At 38.5% G+C, this 13355-nt stretch overlaps 1 protein-coding gene across 1 annotated transcript; it reads right to left on the bottom strand.

Moving 5' to 3' along the window:
- Positions 1–1797: 1797 nt before the first annotated feature.
- brox (BRO1 domain and CAAX motif containing) lies at positions 1798–13332 on the bottom strand. The gene is given in 19 exon segments (XM_052096101.1): positions 1798–2729; positions 2731–2787; positions 2882–2952; positions 2955–3008; positions 3011–3039; positions 4626–4722; positions 4725–4775; positions 6707–6755; positions 6757–6788; positions 6952–7041; position 8234; positions 9262–9350; positions 9441–9546; positions 11100–11172; positions 11258–11353; positions 12022–12118; positions 12218–12324; positions 12407–12519; positions 13229–13332. Coding segments are annotated over 18 exon segments (1230 nt in total). The 5' UTR covers positions 12508–12519; positions 13229–13332; the 3' UTR covers positions 1798–2699.
- Positions 13333–13355: the final 23 nt, after the last annotated feature.

The raw sequence follows: 13355 nt of genomic DNA, 5'->3' as shown, positions 1-13355 counted from the left end.
AATGTTGATTAAATCAAGTTCAGCCAAAGAGCTATTTTGTCCAGTCATTTCTAAACAGTCATATCTATACGTTTAAGTTCTAGCAACCACGATTGCAAGTTTAATCCTGTACAAAACATTTTTACAATGTATGGCAACAGTTGCAAATTAGATCACACAATTAACAATGATCACGTGCAATTATGTATAAAATAATATGTATTAAATAATTTCCATAACTAGTATAACTTTCGGGATACATAGCAATTGCGTACACAAAAAAGCAACACAAACATAGTTTACTTTAATGGGACAAACCATTAAATGCATGAGAGTGACATCATTATATGTGAGTATATGATGAATACTATATCCATACCACTGCATAGGTTAAAAAAAAAGTATTACAGTAACAAATGAAGTCCTGGAGTGTCATCTAAATGCCTGAAGAAAGTCTTGTTGTGTCCAGAATTGTGTTGTAGTGTCTGTATTGTGAATGAATTAAAGTAGGGGCCAAAATTACCATTAAAATGAATGTGAAAACCATTTATACAATTGTCAAACCTTGTACCGTTTTATGTACCTGTGCTTAAATACTTGTACTCAATATGAAAGAGCAATTTTCTTGACAATTTTACCAACTTTCCTTGTCGAAGGTCTCCTAAGAATGGCCTAAAAAGTAAATAAGCAGCAAAGACACGATCTCAAGAGTCCAGTGTTCAGTATTTGAGGGAAAGATCAACTAAACTATCAAATAAATGCAGCGTAAAACAACTGAATTGAAAATCAAAAGATGGCATTGCTTTCAAACGTGCAGTTGCATTTGAAAGTATTTACAGCACAACAATCCTTATGACACGTTTCAAATCAGAATTAATTTATGGAAACATGACTTCATATATATCCACATATGGAAGTCCGCTAAAGGCTCACATTTAGATGGTAAGATTATAATCTTTGCCCAATCAATGTGGCACTACACAACACTCTGCTGGGGACGATATCTGGTGCCAAACTCTGACATGTTTAGTCTTGATCACCTGATCTGGGACTATTTTCATGTGCTACTCTGACCATATCAAATTTGACCGGTTAGCGTTCCATTAAAAATGGAAAACAGCTTGTTTTGTTTATACTGTGACCCAAAATAAAGATGTGCTCGTCCTCTCCTTCCACAAACAAATGTTCATCATACAGCAGATATTATTTCTTAGTGCATTAAGTGGGTTTATACTATATATATATCTTCACAAGGGAGTGTGACAATCAAATTGTCTGTTGTTGTATTTTGTTAATAACTGTTTTTTATAAAGGTGAATGTCATGAAAACTGTCAAGAGACGTCCGGGTCACATTTCACCGCAAAACCACAATAAATACAAATTGTGTAGGTAATATGTGTGTGTGCGCGCATATATATAAACACACACACACACATTTATATAACATACTGTATTTTGTAAATAAAACAAATTTTCCTGGTTTTTTTTTATGCACAAAGAAAATTAAGCCTATTTTAGGTCTGGTAAAATTTATTTAAATTGTGATATTATTTATAAAATATTAAGCATGTTTTAACCCCAATTTCTCTTTACTGTAATATGAAAAAAAACCAAAAAGAAAACATTGATATTTTATTTAAAATGCAACACGATATTTGTAAAGTACAATTTTCAGTTTCAACATTGAACTTTTACAACATTTATTGTACTGAATTAAATGTATTTTTATAAATATAATATTTGTCATTAAAATGTGACCTTTACAAAAACAAATAATAAACAAAAATAAAATAAAAATACAGCCACGCAGTGTGATTTATCATTTAAATAATGATTATGGAGAGCCAAATTACTCAAAATAAAATCATTAAATTAACATTTAAATAAATAATTAAACACCTGAAAATTAAATAAAATAGCAAATGAAATCATTTAAAAGTTATACAATTATTACATTATCGTTGAGTGATTTTTGTATCACTGAAAAGGTAAATGAAAATAGACACAATAAAGTGCTAAATTTAAATACAAGGGACGTTTATTGATTTATTTAGTGATGTTGTAATTAATTTGATGATTTTATAGTTTTAAAAAAAAATTTTTATGCATTTAATTATTTGTTTAAATGTTTATTTAATTATTTAATTTGGAGTCATTTGGCCTTCCATTAGAATTTGGCTGTAAAATGTTTATGAAAATAATGTCACAATGCAAACAAATCTTAACAGACCTATTTTTCTCTTTTGATTTTGGGGTGAAATATGACCTGGATATATCTTTGTGAGATTTACTCTTAAACACGGTTTAATATTTGCATTTTTTGTCTTTTGCAATGAGTGCCATAAAGTGTACATTACTAAAAATATTAAGTTATGCTCTAATGAATGGAGAAAAAAAAACAAAACCCCAACCAACCTTTTAAATAATCTGGAGTACACTACAGAGAGACAATCAAGTGCAAATCAAACAGTCATATTATACATTAGAGTCATAATTGATTCATTGTCCATCAGATATGTGACTGGATACTCAATTCTGTCTTCTATAGACCTAAACACAGACAGACTCCACTGTTATATCACTATGTTATATTGTGATGTATTTGGGCAGATATTTACACTAGAATAGAGTAACTGTGTTTGATTACAGGCAAAGAGAACAGACTCTCATCTACATCTCCTGCACATGCTGGACCTGTATGTTGAAGGTTCTCCGGCGCTTAGGAGAGAACACAGCCCGTGTCATTCTGGCGGCTTCAGATCGGGCTCCTTCACTGGTTTAATCTCTTCATCAGACTTTGTTTTTGCCTGGAGAAGCAAACAAACACATATAGATGTCTCTCTATCTATCAGATATTACATATTGTAAATGCTCTTGTTTATAGGAAGGAAAGCGTTTGACCTTGTCATCTTTTGGGCCTCTAGTGAGGTCAAAGGTCGCGTAGACTTCAGGCGTGCACTGAGCCTGAGAGCCGGGAGTTCAAATGGAGTTGGATCAGCCAAACCGTAACTGGCCTTCAACTCCAGGCTGGAGCTTCAGCAGGAACCTTATGAAAGTAACTGGGGTGTAAAAAAGATATTCGGGCACTTTTATGTCTCAGGCGTTGATTTGTATAAAAAAATATATATATTTTGTTATATAAATGTCACATTAATACTAAAATGAGAAACTTTTTACCAGGCCTGGTACTTTTCAAATGTCTTTTATGTATAGATTTGACTGTTTTTTTAGTCGCATACACATACTTTTAATATGAAACTATCAAAATACATGATAAAAATACAAGTAATTACATGTTTAAAGCTATTATAATCTAAACAAAGAGTGAAATACACAAACCAAAACAAACCATTTGAATATTTATTGTGTGAAAATTATTTCTATCCATTTGTCCCACAGTTTGTTCCATAACAACAAAGAATTTTGCCCCTAATAAAGTTTATTTTCTCCAAATTTAGTGTAGTTGTTAACCAAGTGGACAAAAGTGTCAGTGAAGAGCATTATTGAGATGAAATATGAGACAAAACAAAAAAACAAATCAGGGAAATATTTCAGATAGGTGCAAAAATAGTAATACGATTTCACAGAACGAGTTTCATTCTGTGCCATTTGAGGCATTATTAGCGATTTTTCCACTAATGGGCCAATGCAAGACAGGGCTAGCAACTTGTCAGCTGGGGCCAATAGCCTCGGACCTCGAACCGTGTTCCCACCATCGGCCCGATAACTCCGCAGCGTTGCCCAAAAACTCTTAATACCACGCTGTGGTGCCAACGTCCCACACCCCACCCATTTCACAAGCAAGAGGGAGATATTATGTTATCTAGAATATCAAGTTATTATCGAATGTAAACAGCAAGAATAATTAGCATTGACCACTCACTGACTGTAACTGCCGAGTGGTCTCTCCACTAACAGCGGGACGATGTCCCATCACACCCTCTATGAAAGTTCACCAAACCATGGAAAGTCATTTTTTTGGGCACCGAATTGTCCATTTGGAATTTTAACGGATTTGTACTCTGCCTGCATTTAAAAAATGTACAGTTGTGCACTGGATGCACAACCTGGGAAGTTTAGCGAAAATCTGCCTTTGACATTGTGCCCGCCTCAATCACAGGTCGGCTTTGTTTGGCCCGAGGGTAATCGGTGGGCCAAAGGCCATTGGCCGTCGGCCGCAGGGAGGTATGATGAAGCCCCAGAAGTGACAGTGGGAACGCAACTGGCCCTGGCATGCATTAGCACGCCCTCGTTTGCTATTGAGTCTGTGCCATGTACGTAGCGCCATTTCCTGGTGGCCATATGTAACAGTCACCAATCACATGTCTCTCTCTGTCCAAACTTTCGGGCGTCATTTTCAATCAAGCTGTAATTTTGCCAAATTATGTAAACAATGTGGGGAAATATTATTTAATTGTGTGTTTTTAGGATACATAAAATGTTAGCTATGAAGTTAGCATTAGCAAGACAAAGAAGTCATTCATTTTATTTAAAAATGTCCATCAGTGTCATTTCCACCACAGAACACAATACAGAATTTGAGATATGCAGGAAATGACACACAAATGACATAAATCTCCTGTCATGCATTAGTAGCTGTGATTCAGTAACTCCAAAGTGAAAGCGTCTCATACTGTGTACTCACATGAAACCATTTTCTCTCTGGCATTTCTCCAGTGTGTTTTTTATGAACGTCCCCAGTTTCTTGAAGAACAGCTGTTCGGAGGGTTTGGCCGTGCTTCGGGACCCTTCATCTGACGGTACTCTTTACACAACGCTTCAGCACGTGAGTAACCTGCCACCACAAAGATTCATTCAAAACAAAAAATCCTGAGACTAAAAGCCACAATATTAACATAATACAAAAAGATCACATTTAAAGTTGCTATAACTTCTCTTTCCTGGAGATGAATACATCAGGCACATAATATATTTTAGAATTGGAGATATGTCCACTAAAATACCAAATAAAACATTATAGAGCGCAACAGTGACCGTCCACTTTTTCAGCCGTCTTGGTTCCGGAAGTTTTTTTCCCCCCCATTTATTTTTTTCCATCTGGATTTCATAAAATCCTTTATTAAAGAGTTTTAAGCCATGAACCAAACCAACCAGCTCTGAGGTGAATCACATGATTAAAAAGTTTTTGAAAATCAGACTAAAGACAAAGATACAAGACTGTGTACTTACCGTCTTAAATGAGAGGAAAATAGAAAACTATTGATTTAAAGTTGTTGATTATAAGTATAGAATCAATATATTTAAAGGAATATTCCAGGTTCAATACAAGTTAAGCTTAATAAACAGCATTTGTGGCATCATGTTGAATACTAGACAAATCTGTGTTACAGTGAGGCACTTAGAATGGGAGTCAATGGGAGTCAATCCGTAAATGTAAAAAAAAAAAAATCACTGTTTTAAAAGTATAGACACAAGACATAAACAATATGTGTTTTAACATGATTTTAGTGCAATAAAATCGCTTACTATCCTCATTTGTGTAAAGTTATATCCAATTTTACAACTTTGTTACCATGACGACGTAACGCCATGAAGTCTTAAACCTTACAACGACCGTAAATCTAAGATTTAAACAAATTTACAGCTCAAATAATAACTGAGTTTTAACAGAAAAATGTATGTTAGTGCTTTTATAAAATTATACTTTTAAACCCTCCAAAAATTGGCCCCATTGACTTCCATTGTAAGTGCCTCATTGTAACTTCGATTTTCTTTTTTTTAAAGAAAAGAAGGGACGAGTCGAAATCATTTTTTGTAGTAATCAACATTATGCCATGAATGCTGTTGATTGAGCTGAACTTGTATTGAACCCGTAATATTCCTTTAATTCTGTTGCTAAATATTCAGATATATACAAATAAATAAGTAGTTTGACAGTGTAGGAAGAGTATTAAGTAGTTTAAAGTGCGGCATGGAAGAGGGGTCTGGGTAGTTCTGCGAGTATTGACGCTGACTATCACACCTGGAGTCGCGAGTTCAAATCCAGGGCGTGCTGAGTGATTCCAGTCAGGTCTCCAAGGCAACCAAATTGGCCCGGTTGCTATGGAGGCCCAAGTCACATGGGGTAACCGCCTCGTGGTCGCTGTAACGTGGTTCTCGCCTCGGTGGGGCGTGTGGCGAAGTTGTGCGTGGATGCGGCGGAGAATAGCGTGAAGCCTCCACATGCGTTAGGTCTCCATGGTAACGCTCAACAAGCCACGTAATAAGATGTGCGGATTGAAGCCCTCAGACGTGTAGGCATCTCAGATTCGCCCTCCGCCATCGGGATTGAGGTGAGTTATTACACCACCACGAGGACTTAAGAGCGCATTGGGAATTGGGCGTTCCAAATTGGGGAGAAAAAACAACAAAAAAAAGTGTGGCATGGAAGTCTCGCGGACGCTGCAGAGCTCTTTTGGAGCACTTTGCTCACCGCGATTCTCTGACTGGTGGATTTCCCTCGGGATCATGGGTAGTGTAGTTCTTAATCACGATTTATATAAAAAGACGTAGAAATAACGTGGACTGATGGCTTAAACAGAAGCATATACCATCGATTAACAACCTCGGAGCTCACAATAGGTCTGTCTTTAAAGGTTTATACGCTTTCATTAATAATCTATTTCCCTATGGAAAAATTTATGTGATTTTTACTTCTGTAACCAGACTGTTGCGCTCTGTATATTGCTAACATGTTTGTTTGAGTCAAATGAATTACAGCCGTACATTTCTCAGCCTCTTGTAGGGATCTGATGGCCTCTCCACACTTATCACCCAGCAAGAAGAGTCTGTCCATGATAACAGTGCTCTGTAAATAACAAACAAATCCAGCATTTGAAAGATTACACACCCAAAAAACATCTTCACTAATACATGAACTTTTAAAAGATCACTGGAGTCGGTTGTGATGATCTAAAAGCATGATGTGCAATCACAACATAGACACAAGAGGGTGTTGTGCATAGAAAGACTCACATAAGCCATGTAGAAGTGCTGCTTGAGCTGCAGGTATTTCTTCCATTTACTGCTACATTCAGGATCCAACGTGTTGAGAGTGTGATCTGAGAACAAATTAAAATAAAATCCATTCACTGTGTTATAATCACAACTATATGTCCTTCTTGTTGAAAACACATTAGCTTTCCTGGATCTGATGACGTCATCAGAAATGATGTAGCGTCATGGAATGCTAAACCAATCAGATTGGGTTCAGATTGGTGCAAAAATCATCTATATTTAGGCAGAGAGACATATGATTGGTGACTGTTATATATGGCCACCAGGAGAGGGCGCCGGGTACACGACAGAGACTCAATGATGACCTAAATGACACAGAATGAAACTCATTCTGTAAAATCTTATAACTACAATCCTGTCTGCATGCTATTTCACCGACTGTAATTAAGCATTTCTGCCTTAATTTAGCAGCGGATATCTTGCAAAATGTTATTTCTGTAATTTTTTTATTAATATATAACATTATTATTTGTTTTATATTACCCTGGCATTATATATAAAAAAACAAATTTGGTGCATAACGCAGGAATTTTAAACAAATATAGAAGCCCGAAATACAAAATGTCATGAAACGACGGAGACTTGGCAGCGTTACAAAGCTCTAGGGTATTAACCAAAATAAGCTTTTATAGCCTATTGATTATAATTTTTTAATTACTTATTATTATTCACAAAGATCTGAAGTTGAAGACACGATGCAGGTGGAACGTTTTCATAGTTGCATTTTTACTTTTGCATGCTCTCGCTTCAATTTAAAACACTTGAATATCTAATCAAAATACCAAAATATACATTGTAATAAAAAAATCTGTCAATAATGACAGTCATTCTGCAGTCGACGTTTATCCCTCACGGAGGCTCAATTAGCCTAATACAGGACCGGGTGTGTACGATCACGACCCGGCCCCGCCCTCCGCCCTGCCACATTCCTCCCTTGTTCTCTCAGGCTGGGGAGCCCCCGGCCTGACGTACACCCCCCCCCCCCCCTTTCCCTGGGGGAGGGCGTGCTTTAAGTCTAGTCTGCCGGCAGGTAATCAAGGGGAGGCAAACAGAAATAATTAAAATGGGGGGGTACTTCCTGTAACAGCGTAGTACCCCCAAAACTGTAAAATTTAAAAGAGGGAAAAGGCCAACGCAGAGCGACAGTGAGAGAGAGAGAGAGAGATGAAAAAAAAAAAAACTTTTACTCGCCAGTTCTCCGATACACCGCAGCTTGTTCCTCGGCCACTCCTCCACCCTCTATCGGACGACAGCCGCGCCTCTCCGGGCGGATCAGAGGCAATCCTCCAGCCCCTGGCGGATGGAACGCCCCGCCGCGTTCTCGGGGAACAGAAGGGATCTCCCTCGCCCCTGGCAGCGGTTCTCTTGCTCCAGGCGGTTGGCAGTGAGCCCCTCCCCGCTCGCGGTCGGCGGTCTTAAACCCCGCCGTGTTTCAGTGGCTGGTAGGCGACTCCTCTGCCTCTGGCAGTGGCCCTGACCGCTCCAGGCGGTCGGTTAGGAGCCCCTTCTCCCCTCGCGGTCGGCGGCCAACGTCCTCTTTCAGGCGGCTGGGCTCCTCGTCCCCCTGCAGATGGCCGCGGCTGCTCCGTTGGGGTGGACGGTAGTGGCGAGAACTCTTCTACGCCGTATCCCTCCTCCTCCCAGGGATTCGGCACCAGTGTAAAGGGATCAATGGAATGGAGGAGGCGAGAACCGGCTTGACGATATAAATAATAGTTTAATGATAAACTTAAAAGACAACATAAACACACACATGACGGACATGTCCGTAAATGATCTCTCTCTCCGCACGATCCTCTGCAGTCGACCTTTATCCCTCACGGAGGCTCAACTAGCCTAATACGGGACCGGGTGTGTAGGATCACAACCCAGCCCCGCCTCCGCCCTGCCACACCGATAGTTCTAAAATGCAACTAACGCCACGATTGATCGGTAAAACCGATATATTGGTCTGCCTCTACTCACATTCTCTGTTATAGAAGTTAACCCCACTATAGTTTACTTCCACGCTCCAAACCCAGAAATGTAAAAAGTGTCCATATATTCCTCACCCAAATATTTCTCCTTTTTGGTCGCTGTACCTTTCATGGTATGGGAAAAAGCAGCATGAACATTTCGCTAAACATCTCATTTTGTGTTCCACAGAAAATTATTGTAAAATAACAATTGTGGTGTTTAGAGAAACATAAGGAGATTTTCATTGTTGGGTTAACTATTCCTTTAAATGACAAAGTCAGTAGCAACAGAAGCGTGTTTTAACTCACCGCCCTCTGGTAGAAGTTTGCCGTCTCATACGCCAGCGCTGCTATCAGGGAGACGTTGTGCTTCAGTTCAATGGCTCTGGCAATGGTCACTAAACACAAAGACACGTGAAATCAAATTACATACAAACAAATAAGCACTAATGTGATCAGTACTGTCAGTTTAAATCTTGGCTATTTACCCTCCTGAGCCTCAGCTTGACTCTGAACAATGTAAGCGCCAATGACTCGGGGCTCCAAATCTTGACCCTTCTCTGCTGGAGTGATCAGACGAGGAATATGAGTCTCCTGAAAGGACGCACAACACCCAAAGCTTTACACAGGTCAAAGGTCATTCCGGTGGTGCAAATACATTTGTCTTGCCAGCTTTGTAATTAATAGAACCAAACGATGACCCTCTCCAATGATGCTCTGTAAATGACGCTGTCGAGTCGGGCTCCCTACAGTCTCATATAACTTATACATTAGTATACATATGAATATTTTGCAGTAACTACTTTAAATAAATAGTTGTATATAAACTATCGATTTTAGTTTGTTTGTATTGTTCGCAATGCTTTATGGGATTGTAGATCATTCCCTCATTAACCCTTTAAACTCCGAGGATGTTTTGATTTCCTGTTTCAGTGGCACACCCAAAATTAAAAGCTTATAACTCGACAATTAAACAAAACAACAATAACAAGGAGGGTCAGGTGTTTGGTATCATTGAAAAGAAAACTATTCAACATTTTTAATTATATAGATTAAGATACATTCTGAGACTCTCAGTCTGACTCTCCTAAAAGTCACTAAAAAAATTGAGCCAAAAATGTCCTTTTTTTCTTATTTGACATTATATATCTCTGTGTGTAAATAAAGTGGCTCTGAAAAACTTGTTCCCAATCATGTCAACTGTATCTGAGAAAAATGTGTGTTGATACGACAAAGCAATCAAAAGTTGTAGCATTACAAAAATATTTATCCTATTGTACATAGTGTCCAAGTGCCCAAAAAGCTTCTCCAAACAAATAAAAGATAATAATTGTACATAAGAACTAATTACACATGCAAACACAACAATGACTAAAGGTTTGCAGAGCATGCAGACATGATTTTAGTCATGAGATTTCACAGAATGAGTTTCATTCTGTGTCATTTGAGTCATCATTGAGTCTGTGTCGTGTATTTGGCGCCATCTCCTGGTGGTCATATGTAACAGTCACCAATCACATGTCTCTCTGCCTCAATATGGATGATTTTTGCACCAATCTGAACCCAATGTGATTGGTTTAGCGTTAGATGACGTTACATAATTTCTGATGACATCCTCTGATCCAGGAAAGCTAACGTGTTTTCAGCAAGATTGCAAGACCCCAGATGATGTGTGCACATTGTGCTTCATGTGGATTATCTAATGATCTATTCATCTGATTACCTTGTGTGTGGGCTCATTTGAAAGATAATCACCTCCTGTGATATTTTATGTTCCGTTATTTTTGTGAAGTTATAAGCCAAAATGCGGCTTATAAGCAACATCGACATAATTGTCAAAGACATATAATTAGCCATTACTCGCTATATTTCACTATATATATAGTCTGGGAGTAAAACAAATAGGCTGGTTGTATTTGACTCTTTCAGAGCTTTCCAACAACATATGACACATGGCTGTTTGATGAGTTTGATGTTTTTACTGATTGCAATATTATGTACAGTGCAATTTAAAAAACATAAATGATCAAAACAGAACATTTCTGATTTGTCTGCAGATTTCAAAGCACTTGTTCAGTTTTGTGGATTATTACTTTAATTAACAAGCTGTGACTCTTTCACAAGAGAAAGTATTAAGCAAAATTTACCTTAAGAGTCTTAAATATACCAGCAGCGATTTTCAAACTCTTATGAACATCTTTGGCCTCGTCCTCTGTGATGCTACAAAAAAGATGCAAAGCTTGAGAAATGACTTTAACCAACTATTAAAATGATGCTCATGTATGCGGAAACAAATTAAACTTACTTTTCCTTTCCGGCCCGCCTGGATGCAAACTTAGTGTACCAGAGGGCCACATTAAACGCCATTGACACAAACTCAAAAATTGCATCCTGCTGAGCACTGAAGAAAAAAAGAGAAGGTTACTTTTACATTTACATTTATGCATTTGGCAGACGTTTTTATCCAAAGTGACTTACAGTGCACTTATTACAGGGACAATCCCCCCGGAGCAACCTGGAGTTAAGTGTCTTACTCAAGGACAAAGTGGTGGTGGCTGTGGGGTTCGAACCAGCAACCTTCTGATTACCAGTTATGTGCTTAGACCACTACACCACCACCACTCCAATTCCCAATGCACTGGTGGCGTAGTGACTCGCCTCAATCCAGGTGGCGGAGGACTAATCTCAGTTACCTCCGCATCTGAGACCGTCAATCAAGGCATCGCATCACATGGCTTGTTGAGCGCGTTACCGTGGAGACGTAGCGCATGTGGAGGCTTCACACTATTCTCCACGACATCCACGCACAACTCACCACATGCCCCACCGAGAGCGAGAACCACATTATAGCGAATATAAGGAGGTTACACCATGTGACTCTAACCTCCCTAGCAACAGAGCCAATTTGGTTGCTAAGGAGACCTGGCTGGAGTCACTCAGCACGCCCTGGATTCAACCTCAGGACTCTAGAAGTGACTCCAGAAGTGATAGCAACCCAGACCTCCCCAAATTAAATAATTTTTAGAAATAACTATTTATTTGCGTAAAGTTGAAATATTACAGGATTACCTTGCAATATTTCCCTGTAAAGTGTTGGTCCATTTAAAGTTCTGGATAAAGCGAAGCTTGTTCTCTTGTGTGGTTCCATCCAGCGGCAAAATGAAACCTATTCAGGAAATATAGAGCAGCAAAAAGTTGCAAATGTAAACGAACAAACTGTATCATCAGCAAAATGGCAATATGGGACCAGACCCTGTAAACTGACCCTGTAAAAGAGCAAAATATTCATCACTGGATTTCTTCATGATCTCAGGTGTACACGTGGCATCTGTGAACATGTCCAGCAGCCTGGCCCGCGCCGTTCTCAGGTCACTGAAAAAGATTAAATGTGTCTCTGAAGAAACTGCTGATATACATAAATATATCAGCAACTAATACTGTAGCTTGTACTCACTTGCAGATCTTATTGGCAGCAGGGCTGGATGCCACTCCATACAGGTTGAAGGACACGGGCGCTGTTGCTTTCAGAGGGTTTCGGTGGAACCAGTGAGTCATGGTGACAGATATCTAGATGAGAAGAAATAAATATTGGTTCATAACCAATTTATTAATCATTAATAACCTATTTATTAGCTCTGGGGCAACTAGAGTTGCTGAAAACTACCACTCTGAATATTTCATTGGTCATTTCTTGATGTTTACTCAAGAACGCACCTGATGCCGATAGTGACCGGTGGGTGAAACCCTTTATTATCTCAATCTTTGCATTAGTTTCTATTGGTCTAAATAGAGATATGAGGCGACCAGACACTAAAGGTGCTGTATTCATATTTACATCGATGAACATGAATGTTGTATACAAGTAATGGAGGTAAATGACTAAGCAAGTTATCATTGTGGATTTCAGATGTAAAGAAAACATTAAATTAGCACAAAATCCTTATGAATTACACAATAAATCAATGGTACAAGCGTTGCCTGAATGATCAATGTGTCTTTTGATAATACAGCCCTATTTATATCATCTCGGCCTGTTTATCATCTGTTTTATATGATTTAGACACAGAAATCCACTCAACATTAGCTAAAAACCATCTAGAATGACGCTTCGTGGTCCTAATACGAGCATACATCGATATTCGTGTTTAATTTTGTTAATAAATTAAAACGGCAGAGACAATGACAGGAGTAAACACAGAAGCTACTGAATTAATTCTAACAACAGTCTTATAAAGCTAGGATAAATAGAAATAAAGAAATAGATGTGTGTTTGTACCTGAAATGTATCGACTTTCAGATGTTTGTTGTTGTTTTTTTAATCGGCGAGTCAGATGCAGATCAGGAAACGCCAAAACAATGAACGTTCTTCCTGTATGACGCATCTGCAGTGACGTATTTGACAC

The sequence above is a fragment of the Xyrauchen texanus genome, chromosome 28 (genome assembly GCF_025860055.1).
Source record: "Xyrauchen texanus isolate HMW12.3.18 chromosome 28, RBS_HiC_50CHRs, whole genome shotgun sequence".
NCBI lineage: Eukaryota > Metazoa > Chordata > Actinopteri > Cypriniformes > Catostomidae > Xyrauchen > Xyrauchen texanus.
The sequence above is the reverse complement of the archived record's forward strand: the minus strand, read 5'-3'. Positions and strand labels throughout refer to the sequence as shown.